Below are 27877 nucleotides of genomic sequence, written 5' to 3'. Positions count from 1 at the left end.
GCTGTATAATTTACCACAGTGCTTCTGCCACACTGCGAACATTTTCATACACAAAATTATGTCTCAAAATTTGTATTCTAGTGAACAGGAGAATGGTGAGGAGAATAACTTCTCTTTTTAGCAGCAAGGAAATAATTTTTTAACTTAAAAAAAATTGTAATATTCTGTGAATTGTGGGATGAGGAATGACATTCTAAAACTAGAATTTATGATTTTGTTCAAATAGAGTTATCATTCTAAAAGTTTTCAGGGAATGGCATTATAATAAAATTTAAGTTTCCTTTTTGGAGAGTGCTAGTAGGAAAAGCAATGACTTAACATGGCCAAAGTACAACTCTGATGCTGGAAAGAATAGAGTCTATAATGTATCAAATGTGATCAATATTAAACATTTAAATGTGCCCTATATTTGAAATTACCTCAAAAGTTATTGAAATATGAAATGTATGTCATAGTGACCCAAAAATCAACCCAAATTGTAATTGGTTTAACATTTACATGTGTTGCAGGGCGGTGAAATAAAAAAGTTCAGTTCTGTTTTCACAAACATTGAAGCATAATGATAAGAGTGAACCAGATTGATTCCAGTCAGCAACTTGGACAACAGAACTGAAATGAAAACACAAAACTTTTCTATGAATGTTTTTCTTATCCTATTAATTTTAAACAATTATATATAATATACTATGTTTTATCTAACCTGATTCTTGTTAAAATGTTAAATTTTTAAGTCTTCAAGTATAAAATAGTTAACTTTTCATGTCATGTTACATTTTCGTTTTATGATTTCTGAACAGAAAAAGGGAAAGTTGAAAATATATATTAATGAGGTCTGCTCCAATCCTTTTATAACTATTTGGTCTTGAAAAAAGGAGAATATTTCAGAAAGTAAATAAACCTGGGATTGAAGTCAACAAGATTTTTTAGCACAACTATTATTCTCAGATTTTTAAACCATCCAATCTAAAAAAATAAAAAAATAGATTTGGTGTTTCAAGCACAAATGATGTGCTTTGAGTACAAAATGTACTAAGTAAAGTTTTATGGTCTTAATTCTCTCTTGTGTATATTATTGTATTACTGATTTGGATACTGTTTTTCCCTTTGTGTATTTTCCATTCTATAGTCAGGTTGTTTGCAACTGAATAATTGTCGTTTATTTAGCTGCACTTTTTAATTAACAAAATGCTTTCATTATTGTGATTTATTTTTTTGTATTCTCTAGAATCGATAGTAAAAGGGGAGTAACTCATAATTTACCAATAAAAGTTACACATGTTACATCTACAGAAAAATGTTACATCTAAAAAAAAAAATACAAATTACTGTTCAAGTAAAAAGTTTAAGGTCTTTACTCTTTTTTTTTCCTTTTTTTTACATATCTTTTTATAAGAATTGTTTTTGCTAGTTGAATGACATTAACAGTATGTTGTAAGTAATACCATCAATCAAATAAGTACCAAGGTGACCTCTAATGTTTACAAATACTATAATACAACGTAAATTTGCCTCCTGTGTATAACCAAACAATTTCTTACTTCGTTTTTTTGTGTGTATTTTTTTGTGTTAAAACGCAGAGCTGTATTTGATATTTTATGTGTAATTTTCATATAAATGCAGATTTATAAAAGTTACAAATCATAACGTATGCAAACATTGATTAAATGCATATAATATGCAAATTGGGTATAATAGAATATGCATGTCATGTATTTCTAGTGTCATTAATAATTATTGACTTATAATTACTTCATGGAAATACAAAGCACTTTTAGGTAGGAAGAGATTTGATGGCAGAATATGGTGTGGAAGCTTTTTATTTGAGACATGGGTCAAATAAATTCCAAATATGCTGAAAAGTTGTTCCAATTTACTTGTTAAAAATATTAAAGGCAAATGTTGATTATCTCATCACCCCTCTGTTTTGTAAATACTTAATTTTTTTTTTAATTATAAGGCTTTTAAAAAAAATTGTATTGTTATTTGAGTAGACATTTCATTACCGTCTATGCATCTCATTTGAACGCAGTACATATTGCCTCTTTTGACCATGAAGTAATTGTAGGAAAGAAATGATGCTTCTTTTGTTTTTGAATATTGTATATTTCCGAATATTCAATGGCACGTCTGCTCCATATCCAAATATCTTTATTGCAAGCATGAATGATAACTTGCACACATTTTTTTAAGAGAAAGACATCAACAATTTTATGAATTGTACCTCATGATTATAAAAATTAATTACAATTAATTTTGACTCTGACAAATGATACAAAAACAAAGCTGGCATCCTGAAAGTACATGTACAAGATTTGAGAAAAAGTGGATAAACTATTAGTACTTCTAAGGGAGATAAATCTGTTAGTCTTCATCAACACAGGGGAGATAACTATTATTTATCATGACATTCTTACCTGTATCATTCTCTCATTTATCTTCAGTCAGACTATTCTTTATTTTCCTTAAAACAGTTGGAGATTTTTTCCAACAGTTCATCAAAAAATCATTTCACCTTCAAGTATAAAATAATTAACATTTAATGTCATGTAAAATGCACTTAAAGAGTTTTGTTTTTTTAGATAAATCAAGTTGATGCTTCAGGGTTAACATACATCTCATTATAGAAAGGGTTCTCTGTACTTTATGAAAAATGAATATTAAATATATCATTATAACTCCTGGAGGTGTGATGTACTTTCAAAAGTTGATGGAATTGTTCATTTATATTATAAGTATATGCTCTAAGCCATTAAATTACAATAAAAAAGTAATGATGCTTGTTTTATGTCCTGTACTTTTAAAAAGAATGAAGAAGATTCTATACTAAAGTAGGAGTAATAAGGAACTAATAACTTTTGTCATTTAACTTGCTGATTGTATGAGAGCCAAGTTTATGTTTTTCTTTTCTTTTTTTAAAAAGAAAGATATTTTGGTCAACACTTATTTTTGATTATTTGGAAACTAATCAATTGTATTTCAAAATTGGAGAATATGAAAATAATTTTGCTTTGTATGCTTAGAATATGAAATAAATCTGCCTTTGAGCATAATGAATACTTCTCAGAAAATATTGGAATCTTTGAAGATTTGCAGTAATTCTGTCTGGCCTATTTGCTGAGAAACTATAAGAGTATGGGATACCTTATAGACCTCATCAAGTGTCAATGGTATTATTAAAATTGACCTTAATCATGAATAGGTAAATTCATATCATCAGCTAATGTTTCACTACAAAATGCAGATTTTTATGGGTGTTGATCAAAGGGAGGTAAACCTTGGAATTCACCAATTGATTTTTAAGAGGTTACACAGTTCTCTGTACTTAGTAAATTGTACAGTCATTTGTTTATGTCTTCTGCTGAACCAATTTTTCTGATCCAGACAAATGACTCTTTTATTAACTTAGAATCATAAAAAATAGTTATAAAATTCCCTGAATTGAATAAATGTGATGTAATATATTATGATTGCATATATACACTGAGGAAGTCATTGTGTAATAAGTCTGCTGTTAACATATAATGATGATGATAAGGAAAAAAAATACAAAATGTCATCCGTTTTTGTTACATTTATCTTACTTAAGCCAAAGGCTCTCTGTAAATGTTTCAAAATAAGTTTCATCTTTGTTTTTGTAGATATTAAAATAGAGATAATTGAATGACTGCACAATAACAGTTGTTGATGTTTAAGAAAATCAATTTATATTCTTCAGTTTGGCATTTTGTCATAAGTTCCCAAGTGCAAGCTATGTGTACCAAATAAACCTTTTTTTGCATAACTCATTTTAGAATGATACATATTTTGTATTCTAATGTAGTGCTTTGAGTACAAATAAATTTATCGCCCATCTTTCTTTTTTACGGCTGTCAGTTACTTATTATTATGACAGTAAAGATAATTGCCACTTTGGAGGAAGAAGCAGGTTTTGCTTCATGTCTGCATCATAGGATATCAACAACTGTTAAAAGTATGTCAAAAAGACCTTGGAGACAAAAGTAAAAAGTTAACTTGTGTACCCCATCAACAATTTTAGTGAATGACACGCCCACTTTAAATTTATTTCAGTAATTATCATATTACATAATGTATTATAAATGATATGAATCTTGATGTATTTTCTCATTTTGAATAGAAGAAATGTAAAATAACCCAAATTATAAGCCAGCCTTCATGATCAGGTTTCTATATGAGCTAAGTGCATTTATTTGAGGTATCTCGGTAAATAGTTTGTTTAAGTTTGTATCTGCTGCCTATTATTTTACACAATATGAATACCGGTATATAATGTTTACCTTTCATAAGTTTAGAGATGAAGTTAAAAGAAAACCAAATATATCTTTGTATTCCAACTAATTTTAGGGTTACTTGCAGAAACAACTTTAATATCAGTTGCTAACTAGTATAACCATGAGAAATCGTTTATAAGGTTAATTAATTGTCTCATCCCTTATGCAAACTACGGGAATAAAATGTGTAAACTGATTTAGTCTGTATGGTTACAAAGTAATAGGATGTTTTTATAATGCAAAAACAAGAATACGGTTCGATTACGATGTTTAAATTTGACACTTTTATTCTTCTTTAAAAGTTCTAAAAACCATTTATTTACAAAAATAACTTTTGGAGGCTTATTCTCAATAAAAATGTGCATTAATTCCAAATTGTACAGTTTTTATTACAAGTTGTGATCTATAAAACTATAGCTGAAGTTCAATACTTTCTATATAAATATGTCAAATGTAGGATTAATTCATCAATATCCATCCAGCAATGTTGTTCTATTGATTTTCAGTATTTTAAATTAGATTTGAAAAACCTATGCTGCAATGCATTCAGTGATAGATTTTGACAAACAATTACTGACGCATGCATATATCTGTACTACTAAAGGAAGAGACCAATTGAGCCGCAGCTCCTCTGAACCATATAAAGCCAAAAACACAATTCTACTTGTTTATCCTGTGTCTTTCTGTAACTTTCTCAATTATTACTCCCCTTCTGGTGTGTTGAACCACCACCAATACCCTCTGTATCCCCTTGCCCTCATAGAATCTGCAATATACTGCAATGGCATTAAGGATTTGAAAATTATTTGATATTTTGTTCTGAATTTTATGTTTGAGTGATATTGTAACCCTACAAGAAATTTTAAAAGCTATTGAGAAGTTACTTCCTGCTTCTGATGCTTTGAACTATTGTTTATGCACAGAGCATGACTTTTTTTGCTACCAGGTACATAATTTAATAAGCATCTTGTGTATTAAGGTTTGATATTTGATCAGGAACTATTTAGTATGCAGCTAAAACAGTTTTCAGATATGCCAGGCAGTCACATCCTGTTTGAGGATATTCATTTCAAATTTTATTACCATATATTCACTGATAATGAAATTATTTGTTCTTTTATTAATAACAAATGGATATACTTTTCATGACATCGCATGCCATTTCTTTTTGTAAAGGTGTTTTATTTTTTGTGTCACACACATTCTTTCAAAGTTGTGGTCGGAAGTGGGATGCTGAATCTCAAGCTGGGCTGACAAGTGCTACCCTATATGTACTTATTGATGAACAATAACATTAATTGTTAATGATCCCTAGTTTATCTGTGGTACATATGATGTTACATGTTTAAATTGTCCAGTTGCCGTTCAAATAACCCCTTCATGAAGTTCAAATGCTAATTAGGTTTATTTAATGATTTTAAGTAAAACAATAGTAAATCATAGCTGTTATCTTCTTTGTAGGACTTGTTATTGAAGTCACAGCTGTTATCTTCTTTGTCGGACTTGTTATTTTAAGTCACAACTGTTATCTTTTATGTAGGACTTGTTATTTTAAGTTATGTTCATGGCCATGCATGAAATATTTTACCCTGATTAATAAGCAATGGGGGAAAAACATAATTAGTTAGTTTTGAATACTCTAAGCTTCTAGAATATTTATAAATAAGCTTTATATATTTAGTACAGTTTCCTGCAGTTGTTACAGATTCTTTTTTGGATCATTTAATCATTGGATAGCATACAAACAGCTGGTACTATTTACAACCTAATACTAGTTTACTACATTTTGCAAAGGAGGGCAAACATTAAACTTTTAGCCATTTATCATTATTTTGTGGTTTTATTTTAAATTCTACAATCAAATGAATGTATTCTTTATTAGCTATGAATAGATATGAAGAGTAATCACTTGGTGTAGGGAGAATAACATGTCAGAATTAAAAAATATTTTACAATTTGTAAAGTAAGACTCATTCTCTTCTAGTACTTTCTAATAATAACGTTAATATTACTAGTACCAGTTTTTCTGCACAAGATGAACCTTTTAAAAGATGATGTCTTTTCAGTGAAGCTGCAGGTCTCAATTTTAAAATCCAAAACCTTGTACAAACATTGAAGAGCTATCATAAAACCTAAAGGGACCAAAAGTAAAGTCAAACCCAGACAAAGAAATCAGAGCTGTGCTGAGGCAGATACATTAAATCAGAGCTGTGTTGAGGCAGATACATTCATGTATTTAAACGTATTTTACAAATTTTATAACAACAAATTCCAGTAAAATAATTGTCTGTAAAAACCATACAAGTCTCAAAGATAGGAGGCTCTTACAATATTTATTAGGACAGTAATTGAATACAGTTGTTATACTAATTGATGATTTTGGTCTCTTTATTTTTAGGTTGCTGTCTCAGTGGTAATTTTAACTCCAGTCATCCCCCATCATTGATATAAAAAAGAATTAAACAGAAATTCTGTTTTATTCACAAATTAACATAACAACTAACAATTAAAGAAAGATAACTGTTGGATCATTGTTTATATTGATTTTATGTTTTTATTAATATCGACAGGTTACATTTGATCCTTCAATAGGAAAAGATCTTATTAAATTAAGTAGGTTAAGTATGAACAGTTTTTGTCAAAACATGTCAAAATTTCACCATAGTTGTCAAACATGGGTGTTTGCACCAAGTCACCTTTCACCATTCTGCATTAAATCATTTCTATCATATACTTGGCAAGATTTGCAAGCAATTTTGATAGAATGTAAATTAAGTGGAATAGATAATAAAAAAAGAAAGATTTAAATTGTGCCAATAAAATGTTTTTAATCATAAAATGCAGTTAATTTCATTGCCGTGCTATATGATTTAATGTTTGCACTAGATGACATTTAACCACAACCTCTATCCACATGCTGTGTGTTTTTTAAAATAGAATATTTTGGGGTTGATACCAAGGCCATTTGATATTTAACAATGAGGAATGGTTCTGGATATAATTATTTTGGGTGATTTAGTTATAATACTATAATGAAGTACAATTTGTCCGCTTTCATGTCATCAAAACACAAAAGGGTTATCATCAAGACTGATTGTTAGGTCTATTATATGTAAATACGCCATTATTTATCCCTACAAGGTGAAGAACAGAGAAAATACAGGTAAAAAGAGGAATGACCGAAATTCATATCAGTTGAACATATCCTTTCATTTCCATTATGAAGACACTTGATTTAATGTACAAGTTTAGCAATTATGTTTGTGAGGAAATACAATATAAGAGCTGTAAGGTCTACTAACAAAATTTATGAGATGTCTTGGTAATGTATCAGAAGAAAAAAGGATATTTTTTTTTTTTGCCTAGTCATAATTTATCAAAGTGGGATCATATTAGCAAATCCTGGCTACTTTGTAAGTGTTGAATGCACATTCCTAATTGACCTATATTAGTGATTGCTTTTAGAATACCACAATGAGCAAGGGAACATTACAACAAAGAGCAAGACCCTTGGCTCTGGGAATATAAACCTTTAGCTGGGAATGTCACTTGCCCTATCTGAGAACTGAATAAAATTAGATGTGGTATGATACTATCCACCTGAGACCATTTACATGGAATTTAAATATTTATAAATCACTGTACCGCTTTCAACAGAAAGCAAAACTTGTACTGAATAGTCAGTTTTAAACCCTGACACGACAAAATGTTCAACATATATATGTGATGCATTTGTTCTCTTTGGCCATGTAAGGTTTTTGCCCTAAAACCTCAAAAAATTAACTTAGTATTTATATACTGTTTTCACATTATCAAATATTTCTCAAAGTTTGGGTCATGACAAAAATTAAGAGAACTCTTTTGCAAAAGGCAGGTCAAGTTTTATGTGAATCTAGATAATAAGATAACTTCATCAGGCCCGTAAAAAGAGTGCAAAGTTAACAAAATAGTAGTCATGGGATGTTTTAGGGAGAGATTATCCTATTTAGAAATCATTTATATTAACAAAATTGAATTGCACTTTTCCGTATCTAATTTAACTAACTACCAGAATAAGATTGAATTACTAGAAACATGGCAATAATAGCCAACATCATTACCCTCGGTAGATAATCTCAACTATACAACATTACTAGGGTTGTTACGGATCATTCAAACATTAAGTACGAGGTTAGATATTCACAGAGTACAAGTTCACTTTACATAGAAGTGGGTTGCCATTCACCTGCTGTATAAAACTTAAGATATTCACAGATTTGAGGTTCTTTTTACATAAATGTGTGTTGGCATTTGCCCACTGAATGAAACTTGCATGATACTGAATATAAAATAAGGTGATGTGGTATGATTTCCAATGAGACAACTTTACATCAAAGGGCTAAGATGTGAACAACTGCAGATAACTGTACAGCCTTCAACATGAGAAAATATCCTTATTTTACTTGCTTATTTCTCATGGCCAGCGAATGGCTGGAGTTTTGATGAAGTGTTTAGAACTAATTGTGCATGAGGTTCATTAAAATTAAGATTATCATCAGTAGAATAGTATATATTCTATTAGGAATACATGGAGGTGCAGGGGCGGTGTCTTCGAGACATTATTGAGTTTTTGCAAAGCACAAGTTTACCAAGAGATTTTCAAAAGCTTTAGTCAAGTATTTTAACTTTTTGACACACCATAAGGATGAATTACTATTTAACCAATTTTAAGTACAAAGCATTTATATTGTGTCTAAAACATTTGATTAAACTAAATATAAATGATACAAACATGAATGTTCAGACACAACAATAATTGGGTGGTGTGCAATTCAACATATCCACATGTCTGATGCTTGATGCGGCTGATGCACATACATGAACAATGAAAAACTAAACACAGAAAGTAACAATTACAGTATGTTACCTGTTCATAATTGAAAGAATGCTCACAACTAAACACAGAAATTCATCAACTAACAAATGACGGTATACATGTTCAGAATTGAAAGAATGCACACATTACTGAAAGCAAGAAATTAGAAAAACAACAAATTATATATGTTCATAATTGACAAATGCACAACTAAACACATCAAAAACAACCAAGAAATCTCCACCTGAGAGACCAAATGATTTATTTCATTATAATACCTTCAACAGTGAGCACAATCGACTATAAAAGGCCTAAAAATGACAAATGTATTATAAAATGTTCAAAACAAGAAACAAAAAACAAATATGGTATACATGTACAACCAACAAACAACAACCACAGAATGTGGCAGGGGTTAAACAATTATATTATGTTCAAAATTGAATGAACACAACTCAACACAACAACAGAATTGACAGATCATGCACACACAACTCTGCACAATTTTTTTTTCTGTGTGAATATGATTTTATAAACAGAATTTATAGTAATAAATTAATTAGTGAAGAAAGATGATGGATGTTGAAACACCTTAGTCTACTTTAAAGTTGATGCTGTTATTAAGAATTCTCAAATTAACAGGTTTTTGCCTAACAAGATTACCCTTTTTAATTACATTTAATGACACTATACTATTACACCATTGAGGTCTCCACATCTGTTGCCATAGTAACAGATGATAATGGAGACACAAAGACAAACTGAAAATCCTTCCATTACAAACTATTTTGTACTTCTCCAGGGAAAGTCTTTTTATGGGTAGGACATTTATTAGTAGTTTTAATGAAGGTTAATTTTGTTATTTTGTAAAATGCACATTAGCATCTGTTGCAGTGCAATCTGTTCCTCTTACAACAATAAGATGGTTTATACGATAAATTTAATATTTATTTTCTTTTGTCAAGCTTTAATAGAATTCCAACTATTTGTAAAGTTAAAAGAAATATTTTGCTAGCTTTCTGCACATTAAATATTGTGCAGCGTTGATTGTGGTTCTGTAGACTTTGTTGCGCTTTAAAATGACACCCACTGTGTAATTTGACATTCTATGGATATATTTGGAATAACTGGAATTAAGCAAATACTTATTTAATGCTCCTTCATTAGTGCACAAGCTGTTTTCAATCAGAATGGTGCAGGAACAATTTGCATGCAATTATGTTGAATTGAGGCAAAATGAATGTACATTATTAACAAAGCTTAAGAGTACATTTATAATGTCAATTTCAATTGTCATTATCATTTTTTCATTGTTGATTGGCAGTTTTCATGTTGCAGACTTCCTGCACATGATTGCCATAAAAGTATCATCCTGTTTTGCATAAGGTGCACTTTTTAATTTGACTTTAGTGTAAATATGGTGAAAGTTCATCTGATCGTTATTTGACATCAGTAATTTCCAACATTTCAAAATGATGCATCATGGATAAAAATTAATGAATGCATCTGTTGAACATTTACCTCAACTTGCTGATAATGCTATTTTTAGCCATTATTTTCTTAAATGGCTCTTTTAATAATTATATAAAATATTTATGAAGAAATTGCTGTTGTCTTAAATACTGTACCTTGTGATTTAGCAGAAAATTTCACAAAGTTTTATGTCAAAACAAAATAAATTTCTGGTCTTTAATAATATGCTTTTACAATGAATTTGTGCTTGCATAAAATTTATTCATAATAGTGCTAATACTGGAAAAATATGCAAATGATATAACAACCAATCACAGATAGCCAGCTACTTTTTATCTTTTTGTCATGTTCTATATGTCCATATTACTTTATTTGGGACATTATAAGGTGTTGACTCCCTCTGAAAAAGTCACAGTAAGATGTGTGGGGCTAGATGTGCCAGCATATCACATAATAAATCTTGGATAGCATAATATAAAATGAAAATACCGCTTTTAGATGTTGTGTGTCTTAAACATTTACCTTCAACAGAAAGGCTCAATTCAAAAGCGTCAGGAATCAATAAATACTTCAATGCTTGGTAAGCTTTTTAACAAAAGGGAGTTTTACATAATGTTGAAGACCGTTTGTTGCTTTCTAGGTGTCTTTTGGTTATTATTTTTTTTTGGGGGGGGGGGGGGGGGGGGGGGTTGATCAGGTTGCTCAGTCTTTTTGACATTAATTAACACACATATTTTTTATTCATAACTTAATTTGAAAAATTAAGATTTGGTAATATATCTTGAGATTAACAGAATTTGAATTATGATGGCCAATGACTAAGAAGGTACAGTTCAATATGTAATGTCCTGCTGTAAGAGGACTCAATGATGGTAGATGAATACTACCACTATGTGATTAAGTGCATTCCTGAATTTTTAACATATTTGAAAATTAATCAGTATATATGTTATATTTCTGTATGACAAGATATTATCTCCAGCAACATATAAACAATTGAGTTTTTACAGGAATGTTGTTGGGGTGTTTACAAAATACACAATGCTTCCTGCATTGTCATAATGACAACCTACATAAAATATTTCATATTGTTTCCTTAAATAATTGTCGTAAGGATTTACTTGGATAATCACCATTGGTAACTTACTTCATGTATTGAACAGGGGTGACTGGAAGATTTTTCCTCAATCAATGTCACATGGGTTGACAAGCAATGCCAGACCGGCAGTCAGTGTACATGTAACAAGATAAACTCATCAGCTGTTTTCTTTAGGCTTTGGAAGTGCAATGCATGTGCAAATGTATCTTAAAAAAAACCAGTTAAATGGACAATGGCCATTACAGTAGCCCCTATATTTGTTTCACTTGCAAGGGCAAAATGTGAATTTCAACTCAGTTCAGACTTTAAATTTGGATATCTCAATGATGCTTTAAAAAGGTACTATATTTTTTATCTGATAAACAACTCAATTAAAGCTAAGTCTATCTATATCTCCCATGTGGAGAGTTGCATCATTGGCAATCATACTGTCATTTTCTTATTTTTATAAGCACAAAAAAATTTGACAAAATTTATCAAAATTGCAGTTTATAATAGACATTCATACTAGGTCACTAGGTCACCTTGTACAGAATTACTGCAAAAAGTTGTTAAAAAAACTTAGTCCTAAGACAAATGAAACTGTAAAGTTTTAGAAGAGATTGAAGGTTTTTTTTTAGAAAAATCTGGGTTTGATGTGGAATAAAAATCTAGGGAAAGTTGCCCTATCTCCTAAACTATAAACTGTACCACATAACCAGTTGTAGAATTTGGTTAATTCACTAACAGTTTCTTTTCAGTTTGGAGAAAAGGAAACATTTTTGGTGGTTTTCTTGTTAAAAAAAGTAAGAAGGAATTTAAAAATTTAATAAAAAATAAATAATGTTCAACAAATAAAATACTATAAAAAAATACCTCTTTTTTTTTTGGGGGGGGGGGGGGGGGTATGCAATCATAATATGTACATTATAAGCATACTCTGCTCCAAATAATATTGCAAATCACATATAAAAGTTTTTCCTTTCATAATATCTGCCTCTCAGGATGGCTGTCCAAATGTACTAGATATTCTATAAATATATGAAGTCAAGTGTTTTGCACGGAGATGGGCAAAGTCATGGTCGTTCTGTTTGTAATTCAAACATAGAATACACGGGAAACAAATAATTTTGTGATTTTTGTTCTCTTATTTTATGGAAGGAGAATACAGAATAAGATATTAAGACTTGGTAGCTATTTTACATAATACCTCTTTAAAATTGGTAAGATTTGATGCAATACAAATTTTTGGAAATTGATAAACTTTAAAACAGTCTGGAACTTGATTGACAGTCCTTTGCTTATAATCCAGTGGCAAATATTTCAAACACATTTTGAACAATAAAATTGTATTTATTTATATGACTTAAATTTATTGTGATACTGACTCATCTGCCATTTTTTGTGTGTATTAGAAACATCATCATAAGCTCAAATTTATGCTCTTTAAGATGGAGTATCAATAGTGTCTTGACTTATTTAATACAAAACTGCCCCTCCCCTATTTCTGCATTTAACTTCTATTTATGCTTGTAATTATGCAACTAAATTAAGAACAAAATGACCTTTGATTTTCCCTGAAAAAGTAAACACCCACAGTCCTATTGGTTAGTTTTAAAAGTTTTATGGTATAAATATACAAAATTGAAATATTTACCATTTGTGTTCTTTTGTTTATGCAGATGCAACAGTTGTACCAATGTATTATTTTTCATTCAATGTTTTTTTTTAATTTGAAAAGTGATTTATTGAGAAAAATTAAATAAGAAAAGAAAAAAAAAATGTTAAAAAGTTTAAGAAAACTCTATGAAACCAGAAAAATAAGAATAACAAAATATTTAAAAATAGATGAACCCTGCATAGGTTTTGAACAAAAAGTTGCTTTAAAGAAATATTTTATATAGGTTTACTCTTTTCAAGTTCATATTAGTTTTGTGTGATGGGAAGATTTTAATCATGAAGTTTCTCCGTCAGCTATAACTTTTAGTATTAATTTAAGAAATAATGTATATAGATTTTGCATTAAAGAAACAGTTTTAACTTTTTAAAATTAAATGCAATATCTTTATATAAAAGTAAAATCAATAATCTAATATTACTATTAATTGATAAATATCCCTTATTTATGAAATAAATAAAATATTTTTCTAAACCACAACATATTAAAAAAATGTTTGTTTATATTATTTATGTTTATTAATATCAGCTGGACTTGGTGACCTATGTGTGGTGTAAATATTTAAACAATGACCATTGGCATATTGCCATCGGGTAGAAAAAGATTATATACTTACCTTTATTCATCAGGTAACATGAATCGGATGTCTAAACAGCGCCTGTCTTTTTTTGTCATTGCAAATGCAAATTTTTTGAATTTTGATATCCTTCATCAATATAATCAAGAACCAATAACTGATTTGACAGATTAGAAAATTAAGATATCTCAATGTAAAAACCTACAGGTTTACTATGTCCTTAAATGTCCTGGGGGCGGAGTTTACATGTCATTTATAGCTTTTACATCATTTGATTGGTGAACGGGAGAGAAATGCACCAAACGACCCAGTCTACATGCTATGTTTACTAAAACAGTTATAGAGTACTGCATAAACCCCATTTATGAGTGAAGTGTGAACCTAAGTGAACTGTGTCCTAGTTAAATGTGTGTTTCTACACCACATTTATTTTTTACTCACACATTAACAATGACATCGGTGAAGATAATAGTGTTAAGAGAAAACTTTAATTAATTGTGAGAAGACATTGACTTTTTATCCAATGTGGAGGATTACAACTAGTTATTGTTAACAAAGGAAGTCGATCTATATATCTAACATTATGTTTACGGATTACAATGGGCATGGACACGGTCCTATTCATCATGGCCACCCTGGACACCATCCAGGCCACCATCACATGGCGGGGTACGGACCACCACCCCCTCCCCCTCCTCATCATCACCAGGCCCAGTACTCTCAGTATATGAGACCAAGGGTTGATCAGACAAGCGATGTTTTTACTTGTTTGTTCGGTGACTTGTTTGTAAAGTGGTAAGTGTCAGTATGATTGATCTTCACCTTCTTGTTAAATTTCTCTTTTAAATTTATGTAAATTTTAATTGTTTTTTGTGTTAAAATTCAGGATTAGTTTTTATAACTTTTTTGATGATCACGCATTTATGTAATAAATATGTTTCAATAGAGGATACAGTTAATTAAAGATATTGACATATCGTGTGGCATGAAACATATTGCTTATTGTAAATAATAAATGCAGTAATTTTCTAATTTAGTAATTTATTTAGTTTCCCAATATTTAATAATCTTGTTTTCATTCTATCAATTGATTACTAATATGAATATTTCATAACTGAATCATATGTTTTTGATATTTTTGTTATAATCGTCCTGCGCCATCTTTAAATCTTTTGTATAAATAAGGATTTACCTTTTAACAAATTTCAAATGTTAAACGTACTATAAATTTTAAAATTTCACATTTTGAAATTGAACAGAAATATTTATTATATTTGCAGATTTTATAGCTCAAAAGGTCATCTTGGGAAATGGAAAATTATTTGTAACTTATACTGCTTATCTCATTACAAATTTACCCTCACTATTCAGATTGTTGGTAAAGAATTTGAAATTTCAATAAAAAATTTAATATGCAGTTGTCTTAATAAAGATGTCTTTGTCCTGTATGTTAACATGTTTTATCAATATTGACATGAATAATCAAATTAAAACCTCGAGTCTGGAGCCACATGAACAATAAGGTGGAAACAGAGCTATTAAAGTTCACAGGAACCCCAAATAAAAAGTTAGGAACATTCAGAAATATGAACATTTACCATTGTTGTAAAAGTAAATAAATAAATGTAATTTCTAAACATTGTCCCAAATGAAATTCTGTAGCAAATCAAATTTTTAATTTGTCTGTAATTTGACGAAATTACTTAAAGGAGTGAGTTAAAAAATACAGAAAAGTCTCAGAGTAGATTAAGTATTATGAACAAAGTATAGAACATAGGATTGGTGTTTAGATTAACTTCCAATTAAACATATATAACGCCTTGTTTTCTCCAGTAATGGATTCACCTCAAAAGTACAAATCTATGAATTTCTCATTTTCTGGTGAAATCTGTTCTTCACATAAAATTTAAACCTATTAACCCACACAAACCCCTGACTGCTAATGGCACAATTAGTATTAGAATATAATAGCAATTTTTAGAAAAAATGTAGAAAAAAACACAATTGATTTTTTTTCCTGCTAAAAGTTGACCTTTTCAAATGCTGTTTTTATTTTAAATAGCATTAACATCATAATCAATATTGTATTCAAATGTAATGTTGCCATTTTTGGAATAAACTTTTGCACTTTTATTTTATAGCAGAATTAATAAGTTTGTTAGATAATGCAGTTGATTTTTTTCAAGACTAAAAGACAATCCCTTTGTATGTTTTATAATAGAGACAGATAGATTTAAATTGATATCATTTAGTGAAACAATGGAAGAAAAAGACATGATTAGAATTTCAATAGTATTCTTGACTTTATCTGCAGTCTATAGATGCATAATATGTATATGTTCTAGGTCTTCATTCAGTTATTGTTATTCCAGACTTATCCACTGAAAACCTACAGTTTATCAGACAGTTAACTTGATGGGCTGCTATCTCATCTTTATTCACCCTATGTCTCCTTTAATTCCTTACAGTAAATCAGCTTTTTATAGCTTGATAAGCAGTTTTGGTTTTGCTCATTGTTGAAGGTTGTACAGTGACCTTTAGTTGCTAACTTCCATGTTATTTGCTCTCTTGTGGGAAGTTGTCTCATTGACAATCATGACACTCCTTATTTTTGTGATCTTTTATTCCTCCCCTTCCAATGTTGGAACCACAGTCTTGTTCTGCTTAAATAACTTAGGCTTTTGTTTCAATAGGTGTTATCTTCTAGTTGGTTTGAAAAGGGTGAAGAAGAGGAATTAAAATATAAGCCACTTTCAACAAGTGCAACTTTTCAATGAACCCAATGCTAGAAACTTGGTGAACTTGGTAACATTTGTGAAATTGATATGCTTTAGTAACTTATTAATTGTGAAAACAAGTTTTTCAACAATTAAAATTACAAGCAGAGATAATTTTATGCAAAGAAGTTCAAATAAATGATAGCAAATGTCACAAGAAGTTGTACCATATGCAGTGAATAAGTTACATGTAGAAAATTTAACAATATTGCCAACAAAGGGCAGATAACTATGTTTTAGTAAAAAAAAATCGTTTTCACATCCTGTTTTAAACATAAAAAGAAAATTTGTCAGCCTGGAAAATGATGTTTAGCATTTTTATTATCAATGTTCAGTAGTGAATACATTTTACATACAAAGTCCATCGACCATGTAAATCCGACCGTGTATTGTTTTAGCCTAGAGGGACATGAGATGGCGACTTACTACACATTTTACACTCTTATATTTGACAAGTTTACCATGTACCTCACCTTATACACATTAACATATGACAATCTCTATTTATCATTGGAATAAATACACAAATATAAAAATAGCTGACCCCTACAAAAATCAATGCTCCCATAAATGAGAGCTGTTAAAAGACTATTCATATTTGAAACAAAAAAGTGTTAACATTGAAATAATAGATCAAAAATTTAAAAAAGAACATGTTTTATATATGAATATAGTTAAAAGTAAAATAGACCAGCCTACAGTAGCTTGCTTTCAATATAGTAAATAAAACATTTTTTTAAACTTAAAAAAAGTGTCTAATCAAGCAAAGTTATTAAGGATCGTCTTAATGATTGTACCTAACGGGAAAAGGATACTTGTATCAAAAAATAAGGAAAAGCTTTAATACACTTGATACAAGATTAGTATACCAGTTTTTAGTTGTTCTGAATATGAATAGAAAATATTGAGGGATGGTTTGAAGATCAAATGTTTTTGGTAAATCTTTATTTTTAGATATCTACAAGATACAGAGGTGTTTTATTGTATCATTTCAAGTTACAGTTTACTCGTCACAAAACGTGTGGCTAATTTTTTTTCCATGATTACTTGAGCAGAAAATGACTAAACTGTACCAACGTCAGCAGTCAAGTATTGAAAAACAGATGATGTCATTAAAAATATGTCAAGGGTATTTAATTTATCACCAATGAAATTAAATCATAAAATTTTTCATTTATAACATTGGTAATTTTATGGAAGAAGATTTCATTGAAATGTGAAATATAAAAATATTTTTAACAATAGAATTCTCATATTGATGTTTCTTGAATTGGCTATTTTAATACCACAACAACCATTAAAATCCATATATAAAATGATGTTTCTCACATTTAGAAGTATTCAATAAAAAATTAGAGCCAAAAGTCATAAAAATAGTCAATTCATAACATAAGTTAGTACTCTCTTATTACTGTACTGAATTATTATTTTCAATGAAGTTTTCTTACATGTGTTTTTCTCTTTCGCTATTGAAAAAGACATGATCTTTGGTCTATTTACATGAGTAGGCAGATACTGAGATAAGTGGGACTTTGCAGGTGCTGATTGTATGGAGGTGTTGTCCAAGAATTGGCTCGAAGTAAAAAGTGCTAATTTGAGGTGGTTAATACACAGCCAAATGTATAGTTATAAAAATGTATTTCAAGGGCTGATTTAGTTAACGTAGAATAGTATCTTTCAGGTGCCAATTATTTTAATTTTTTTTTGGGGGGGGGGGGGGGGGTGAACTCCCAATTGTTAACCTAGAAGAATTTATCTTATACCTTTTGAAGAAAAAGCATTGAATTCAAAATGTTAAAGGTTTTAGTGTTGATGATATTGAGATATGGTTTCCACAGAGATGGTTAGTGGAGAATACTGAGTATATCAAATCTAATTATTAGTCTTGGTATAGAGTAATGCTTTAAAAACGAGTATTATTTGTCAGAAAAAGAGAACTTAATGATTTGGCATTTTTTTGGCATTTTTGTAAAAAAATCATCAATATTTCCTGTTTCTAATTGTTTTGTTTTTATTGGAATCTATCAAGTGCATGCATTCAAATTAGAAAATTAACCAAAATGTGTGTCTATACTACCTCTCCTTTAAACATTTATGCATCATCATTATACACTCCCTCCGTGCTTTTATCATTTAAAAAATATTAAACAATTTTGCCGTTTTTAGGGCAAATTATCTATTTTCACACTCTCTCAGCCTTGAAATCTCTTTGATTTTTTTATATTTGTATATATACAAATGTATTGCATTAAACACTTTGTCCATATCCTACTAGCTTTTTAGCCAAAATTAATATGAATTTTGAATGCATATACTTGATCATAAAACCCCATTTATATAAAGAGCCCAGATCATGTATATCTCTTCACATTTATAAGATTTTTGTAAATTTTTTTTGTTCCTGTATATGTCCAGGTTTTTTTTTAGTTCTCTATTTTGCATGGTCTAACAAGCTATGGTTAGTTCAATTTCTGGCTTGATATGCAGGCTGATGCACATAAAAATATTATTCATATCAAAACTTTATCCCTATTAACTCTTTTTTCGTGTTAAATTAAAATTGAAGAAATGATTTTTACAGTTTTTATCTAACGTATTTCATGCTCAAGTTAAATACATATATTAATATAGCATGTATTTGATATTTATAATAGTATCGGTTATAATCCTAAGAAACGTAAATGGCGGCCAGGAAACGATAAAGGTGTAGCTGAAAGCTCGGCTTTGGCAATCTCTGATGTAGAAACGTATCAATGAAAATTGAAAGTTAATCCTCTTACAAAGCAATCACCATGAAGCATAAGCCTGAAACCTTTATACTCTGGTATGAATTTTTGGTCTAAGCTCAGTCAGAGGTCTTAACAGATAAAATCAACATCTTTCTATAAGACTGGATGAAAAAGTGTCTTTTTGTCAATAAGTATTGAAACTTTTCCTCCCAGGTTATCAAGAAATTTTTGAAAATCAATCAGAAAAACAAACTGTCATAATGGTCTTTAGTTCAGTTATGTAGGCACACTATGTAAATGAGATGACTCTGGCAGTGAGCATTCCATCAATATGTTAATGTTATTTTCAGCAAGATTTAACAAATATCATAATCTTTACAAAAGAAGTTTTTTCGTGTGGAAGTAATAGAAGGAATGTCTACCATTTTTGTATGACATCAGAAAATTTCAAAATTTCTCATTTGATATAAATAAATCCGACTATGATTAATGAGTAGAATGAATACATCTCAATAAACCATGACATATTACGGAACTGATTATATCTTTATTTTATAGATACATGTATTTTATAGCCTTTAGGTTAGTGAAGACCCAAGTTCTTGACAAAATTTGAAGGGTTTCATCCTGGTAAAATAAAGTATAGTGACTGACTGGAGACGGCCAAACAGTTTTTTTTGGTCTGTCACACAAAGTATAATTGTTAGCTCACATGACCATCAGGGTTATGGTGAGCTATTCTTATTACTTTGTGTCCATCTTCTGTTATAGTTAAGTTGACGCCATTGTCTGTAAACCTTTGCAACAATTATCTCCTCAGAAACAACTGGGTCGATTGGAACCAAACTTGACCACAATCAACATTGGGGTATTCAGTTTAGATATGTGTTCAAGGACCCTGCCTACCAATCTAAATGGCTGATATAGCTAAAAATAGGACATAGAAAAAATGGTCAGCCAAACGAGATAAGAAAAAAAAGAAATCTTAGTCATGCATCATTATACAAGTCTTTTAAATGTTAGAGATGTGAGCCTCTAAGTTTGAAATCACTTAAATTTTTCTGCTGCTGAACGGTCAGGACCCCAAGGTCAACAGTAAGCAGTGGAATTCAATACTTCTTGGGGATATAAGTTTATTCAATGCATTTGTGAAGATTAGTATGGTAAGACTTGACACAAATATAAACAAAGTTGGCCTAGTGGGATGTGAACTGTTCCTCTCGTCTTTAGGCAACATATTGTGAGTTCTTCACATTCATAATAAATCTGCCTGTAGGGAATATCAACAATTTATAAAGTTGGTAAATCCTTCTTACAGATTTGTCTCGGCCTAATAGCCTCAATTTAAGCTTTAAAATTTCTTTTTTACAAATTAAAAGACTGGCTCTTACATCAGATTAAAAAGCGTAGGACATCTATTATTTGGAATAAATGCTGATTCTTTTTTAACATAAACTGGCATGAAACAGGCAGACAATTTTTAATCATTTACATTTTTTCACAATAACAGCTAATTTGAATTTCTGTTTCGCTTATGCAGAATGAATTTCATGAGAAATAAATCATTTCTCTTAATCCCTATGTTAAAAAAATTATCAATAGAGGATAAATGAAATTTTCAATAAATTAAGCGATGGGGAAATATTTTGCTTCCGTTACCGAAGGTATTTTCAAATCTTCATCGATTTTGTATAGGAGGTTTTAATGGGTTCCCTTTTCAGTAAAACAAGTGAGCATATGCTTGCGATATGTTTTAATTTGATAATCAAGTTATATGAAATCGGCTGTTCAATTTCCATATTTAGCTACAAAAATTTAATAACGCAATTGCATGTCTTAAATTAATCTAGTTCTGTGATAGAGTGTTGGCAAGTTATTAACGTATTTTTACTCAAATTTGCAAACCTCATAAAAGAAGTTACAATAGAAAGATACAGAAAATCTTTAAAGTAAAAAAAAAAAGGTGAATTCTCTTGAAAATATCAGTTTATTGACCTGTTTTCCTTCTTCTATATAATTAGAGAAAAATTACAAAGCCATTTATAGAAATCCAAAATTAGAGATATGTTGTATGTTAAAGAGATATTAACCCAACCACAAATGTATCAGAAGGGAAATTACATTTTTAACAATTCATTTGTCTTGTAGACTGTGTCTTTTATCAGAAAAATAATAATTATAATTATTACATATGCCCCTGTTACTGTAACTCTGTGGTTGTGGCATATTTTGAGCTATTATTTGGTTTTTAGGTGTATAATAATGAGTTGCAGGTTGACCTTGGATTTTATTAGTTTTCAATGACCTTCTTTATTTTTGATAGCTGTGTTTCTACATTTAATTTAGTTTTACATATTGGGGTTATTATTTGGGACACTTACTATTCTGGATTATATGGGTAAAACAAACTCATGATTTCATAAACAAAGATTAACATAAACTTACCGGGAGTTCTAAAAAATCATAACTTGTAAACTGTCTGAATTTGAAAAAACTTATTCATATAATTAAATTGAAAGACATCTTTCAAGACAAGTCACCTCTTTTTAATTAGACATATGACAATTCAAAGTGTTCCCTAATTAAAGCTCTTTCTCCAATATCAGTCTGAGAGAGATATCAGTGAGAGCAATCGTGTTACTTTTCATGGGCATTGTTAAGTATTTCATTGACAAGCTTTGTAAGGTTACTCCGATAGGGTTTTGCTTTCAAGTACAGTATTCACTGCGAGATCCTATCAGTGACCAGAATGACAGGTCTATGGTGTTGATATTGTCGACTTAATTTCTACAGCTTTTATAAACAAGGAACATAAATTGACTGACAGTATAATTTGGTATTATTATGGAGTCATACAGCTGACATCGCATTCAGATATATGTCCATTGTATTGCCGCGTAGGTCATCAAGTACGTTGGCCAGTCAGGCATGAAAAAATACAAGTAGAATCGTAAGGTGATCAAAAATCCATTACATTCCTATATTCTTTCGCCCTATGTATCTAAATAAATATTTATGCGTCTTTTATTGGTAATATTGATGGTGTTTCAAGAACTTTTCAATTTAAATGTACGTGAGGTGTCATCTTAAACACTATCTACGATAACAAAATTTCCATTTTAGCACTAAAGGTTAAGAAATTGACAAAAAAAGGCGAGATGTTAGCGAGTGAAGCGCGATTTATTTCAAATGATTACCCATCTCATTATATGCTATGATCTGGAGGCAGAACAGAGGTTAAATATGGACACATTTTATCAACATATACTTTGCTATGACAACACTTTACAAGGTGTGAACCTGCATTCCTTCTTGAGAGTAAAAATCAGTATAGGTCCTTTAAAGATGTCTCAAATTGAAGAGGAATATTTTACCAAAGTTTTCAAGATTTTTATGAAAATGTTCATTTTTTTTCTTTTTTCGGTCTTTGCTCCTTTACCATTAGTCATACCTAAGATTTCAAAGTTAAGGTCACTGAAAAAATGATTATCAAAGAATATTTTCAGTGACCTGACAAAGAGAAATTGAAACAAGTACATTTCCTTTAACTAGTTTTACATTTACAATCAGGTTCATGTTATATCTGAACGGACTTTACACTAAAAAAACATCACAGAAAAAATGGGTTGTAAAATGGATAATTTACAACGAATAAAGATTTAACTGGGTGATAGGCAGACGATTCATGTAAAAAATAGGCTACGTAAAGTACATGATATCTACTTATATTAGAACATTACACAATACACTGGAGGTCGTACTGGAGGTCATTCTGTATTGGATGAAAGACCAGGATGTTGGAGCTATATCAGGAAGCTTTACTTTTCACTAGTTCCTATTTAATGAACTTTTAAGGAGAAGCATCAGAAGACATCATAGCTCTTGGCCTGATCTTGGTTGACTTTATCGGACATATAGTATAGATTTTTTTATAACAGTGCTTGGTAATGTTGACTTTATACAAATGCAAACAATTTATTTGAAGTATCTTAAGGGTGTTTAGTATACAAATAGAGTGTATGAAATCAATAGATTGTGTAAAAGGAAGGGAAATAAAAAGCTTGTGTAATGCCTAACAATATGTTTACGTCAGCTGTTCAGAACAAATTTGTAAAACCTTTCCTGGATGTTTGATGAAATGATACAGTTTTTAAAGAATGTTCAAAAAGATATAGGTCAGCTAATATTTGTCAAAATAAGGACATTTGAGTGGGTTAAGATGTGACCAGTAACACAAAAGTGACATGACCTTTAGGTTTTCTTTCGATGATTTACATGTTGAAAGTGTGTGATTTTGTTTTGCGGTTCCAATGAAAGTCAATAACTTTTTCATTATTAGATATTGTCTTGTGTTTATTTTCTCCATGTTTTCTTTTTCTTTTGGACTCATTTTATTATATGTAAATATGGATTCACCATAAAATACAAATATTTGATTTAAGACATTTAACACAGTAATAGGCCTCAAATCATAAAATTTGAAATTAGCATTAATCAACAAATCTTACTTTGATTCAGGTATTCTAAAGGTGGATTTAATTAAATAACATATGTTAAACAAATTGATTTCAAAAGAGAAACAGATGCACACGGCTTGGACAATTTTTCCACCATTCCTAGATTCCTCATATGATAAAATACAAACAATACATAATGTCCCTTTGTTTTGTATGATTTTCTTCAACACATTAAAAAGTAAATAAATTTTTTGATTGTATTCAGCAAAACTCAATTATTTCTTGTGCATTGTTCAGTATCCTTAAATAAATATAAATATACGATCCCAATTCAAGTTACGACAAAATTAGTATTGGGCGGAACAGGGACGATTGTATAGTTTAAAGATCTTTATTGCAAAACACCTTCAACAGATCAGCAAAAATTACCATAATATTGTAGTAAAGTATATAGCCTGAAAAATGTACCGAGTAACCTATCCCGCCATTCTACCAGGTAAACAGGATGAATCATACCGTGGTGGTTTTAGCATACCAATACTTCACTGTGGTCAGAATAACTTGATATTACAATAGTCCCTCTGATAGCACGATTAATTTTCACATTTGGGTAGTTTTCATCAATATCATTTACAATAAACCTTGCTGCCAATCACACAATAACTAGTTTTTCCCTGGGACAAAACAGAACTTTTGTAATAGATTAAGAACTCAAAGGAAACCAATTGAGATAAGATATGTTTTGGCAGGAGTATAAATGACATATGTACTTATATAAAACAATGGTGATCATTGCTTTCCATAAATATACTGTAAATTGTGGTCCATATACATTTATTTCCTCACGTAAAGTAAGTGCCAAAGATCATTATCATGTGATCAATTAGTACCTTTGAACTGTCCGTAAACTGTTTTAACATTTGTTTAGGGTCAGTATTTTGTTTGTAAAAAATAAAAGTTGCTAAAAAAGTATATATGTAAAGTAAGTGCCAAAGATCATTATCATGTGATCAATTAGTACCTTTGAACTGTCATTAATCTGTTTTAACATTTGTTTAGGGTCAGTTTTTTGTTTGTAAAAAAAAAAATAAGTTGCTAAAAAAGTATTTATGTACATAAGGGCTGTAAATAGATATAGCATCTTGCAGTTTATTTTAAATGAGATGAATAAAATTGGTCATTCATTTGTACTTCAAATACTTATTGTCCAGTGTGATTTTATATGTTTATTCTTTTCATATGTGCTGTTTCCTCTGCACATAATAATACTGATATAATCCCAGCTGATTTGTAAGAGGAGGGAATAAGACAACTTCTGTATGTTAATTTGAAATGCTGAGGATGTGAGAGCAAAAATATTCCAGTTCCAGATGAGAAATTAAAAAAGTAATAAAATCTAATCTTTTCTTATTTTATTTGGCTATTACTTTTTATACAACCTGAAATAATAGTCAGTTGGGAGGGGGGTTAAAGCAAACTGGAGGATATTTCCAACTTATCAGTTACAAAATCTTTCATATAACTAATCAAAGTGGTGGTGCCACTCTCTAAAATGAAGTGGCACCAACTTAAATTTAATAGAAATGAAATCAAATACAATTCATATTAAAACACCTTAATTGTCATACTGAAATTCAATAGGTAAAACTTGGGTTCATAAAGAACTTTTTTTTTCTTGTATACAAGGCGTCAGATATCTCACAGGAAAGATCTTCTGATTATGATATCACAATGTGCATAAAAGAACTCCAGTTATATTTGGTTCTGTAATTAAAATCTAAAGAATTGGTAAAAAAAACATTGCCGCAGGTATTAGAATACCAAGTGTTATCATACTACAGTTGTTGGATTATTTTATTTGAAATGAAGAATTTGATAGCGAAATGAGTTATTTAATAAAGCTATGTAATTCACTTGTCAAAATAGACATGTACATTGTTAAAGTTTTAATGAATGTCAAATATGATTTACATGTAGATTGGTGTTTTGATCAAGTTTCATAAAAACAATTTGAAAGTCTGAATAACAAATGAAGAATTGCAATTTTAAGGTAAAAAAAAATAATTAAAAGACTTTCCAGTAAAGTACAATTGTCTGCTAATGTCTTTCTTTAAAAGTTTACACAATTTTGAAAAATGAAAACTTAAATGATACATTGCAGTGATAATCTTCATATCTTAGCCTGCAGTGATAATCTTCATATCTTAGCCTGCAGTGATAATCTTCATATCTTAGCCTATCAGTTAAAAAGATTTCCAAATGAGTGTATTTGTACCAGTCAAAATTATAGTTCAAAAATATAATATAATACAATACAGTACAGTACAGTACAATACAAAAATATATAAATGATCAAAAAAAATTATTTATTTAAGGTCAGACGTGTCAGTCTGTTAATATAAATGAGTAATTATTTATTTGACTTTTAAGTTCAAAATAGTGTTTTCAACAGCTTTGCAAGAAACTGCAAATAAGGTGCGTTTTATATATATATATATATAAGGTAAAGAAATGTCGAGCCTTACACGGTATGGAAATATCAGGTTTTTTAAAGTAAGATTGGTGTCTCTATAAAGTCGGTCAGAGATTGAGATATTTGAAATCTGTGACTTAAAAGTGTTCTTTTACTCAAAAGTTTCACTTCAAACTTAAAATCACTCATACATCAATAGATTATCTCCCTTTTAGGTTATTTTTTTTTCAAGAAAAAGATTAACCTCATCTCATAACTGTTTAAAAAAAGTACATCTTTACTAAAAACTATAAAGTAGTTTATTTTTCACTCTGTTGTTAGTACTGTACTTCTTATTTTTGAAATTCTTGTCTTGTCCATCTGGGAAAGTCAGGAGATACCCAGTCATCTCACCCCTTACAAGTCATAAAAACAGATTGTTAATGCCCCCAGCAAGTCATACAGAAGGTTGCCAGAGCATAAAAAAACCAGATTTAAATGTTTTAGGCTGCATGTTTAACATCCTTATTTTTAAAACAAACAATGTGTATATTTTATTATTAAATCAATTTGCACAAAGCTTAACTTGTGCTGTATTAACTCGTTTGCCATCTGTTTTTCGAGGTCATGTTGCTCTATCATCCAAGTTTTACAGAATACTGCTAATTTGTCTAAGCTGATAATTTCTGAGGATATTTTCTTGTATTTTCACATGCTTAGTCAAAAGCTTTACTTTTTTCTTGCCAATTAGATGGTGTTTGTGTTTTTATCCTGATTAGAAAATGGTATTCATATGTGTTGGCATATAATACAACTCTCATGGATCAACGAGGCCCCTCTTATTTTCCATATTAATATCACCAATTATATTTTATGATTATTTCAAAACCATATGTTGAAGCTATAGATTTCTGCACAGCAGGAATTTTTTTGTTATTAGATATTGTTCAGGTCTGCTTTATGAATTTGTTGAAGCAGAAGTCTTCACATCTTTTAATTGATCATAATATAAAAACTTTTTCTTTACTTTCCACCTTTCTTGAATCAGAAACCATATAAGGGCAGTAATATATAGAGCAAACCACAGATGACCAATTCTTCTTTTTTTTTCTTTTTTTTTCTAAAAATTTCAAACTTGTATTTGTTCTTTTGTTAGATATTTTTTTGTTACTTTTTGACAAACTTTTGATTTTTTTTCTTTTATTTTTCTCTATCCATTTTTTTTCTTCTTCAAAATTTTACTATAGAAAATAAAACAAAACATAGACAAATTAGTTTGCAGCAGAAAACTCAAACTGTTCTTTAGAATTAGTAATTGTAAGAATTATTAAAATTAACTTAATTATACTTATCTATAATTGTATTACCTGCATTGTAAAGAATAATTTATATACTTTTGTATATTATCATGATCATGTATTGTGTTTTGATAAAATAAAATAAATATAAAAAAAAAAAAATAATATAAAAACTTTAGTTTCCTGGTTTTAATGGAATCATCTTTATCTTAAT

General features: G+C 29.7%; 1 protein-coding gene and 1 long non-coding RNA gene across 22 annotated transcripts in view; one reads left to right on the top strand and one right to left on the bottom strand.

The window, feature by feature from the left end:
- The window catches only part of LOC139521687 (uncharacterized), a 62578-nt gene extending 48404 nt beyond the window's left edge, over window positions 1-14174 (bottom strand). For all 3 annotated transcript variants that reach the window (XR_011664049.1, XR_011664047.1, XR_011664048.1), the window contains exons 1-2: window positions 13990-14174; window positions 2415-2512 (exon numbers count right to left, since the gene is read on the bottom strand). This is a non-coding gene — a long non-coding RNA (uncharacterized lncRNA). The remainder of the gene's footprint in view (window positions 1-2414; window positions 2513-13989) is intronic.
- Window positions 1-27877, top strand: part of LOC139521686 (vitamin D3 receptor-like) — a 160569-nt gene that overhangs the window by 118214 nt on the left and 14478 nt on the right. The window contains exon 1 of one of the 19 annotated variants that reach the window (XM_071315204.1): window positions 14265-14745. The exons of 17 other annotated variants lie outside the window; for them this stretch is intronic. In XM_071315204.1, the coding sequence (XP_071171305.1) occupies window positions 14534-14745 (212 nt within the window). In that variant the 5' untranslated portion in view covers window positions 14265-14533. Of the gene's footprint in view, window positions 1-14264; window positions 14746-27877 lie in introns of those variants that run through there. One more of the 19 variants, XM_071315205.1, reaches the window with a different exon arrangement.

The sequence above is a fragment of the Mytilus edulis genome, chromosome 4 (genome assembly GCF_963676685.1).
Source record: "Mytilus edulis chromosome 4, xbMytEdul2.2, whole genome shotgun sequence".
Taxonomy (NCBI): Eukaryota; Metazoa; Mollusca; class Bivalvia; order Mytilida; family Mytilidae; genus Mytilus; species Mytilus edulis.
The sequence above is the reverse complement of the archived record's forward strand: the minus strand, read 5'-3'. Positions and strand labels throughout refer to the sequence as shown.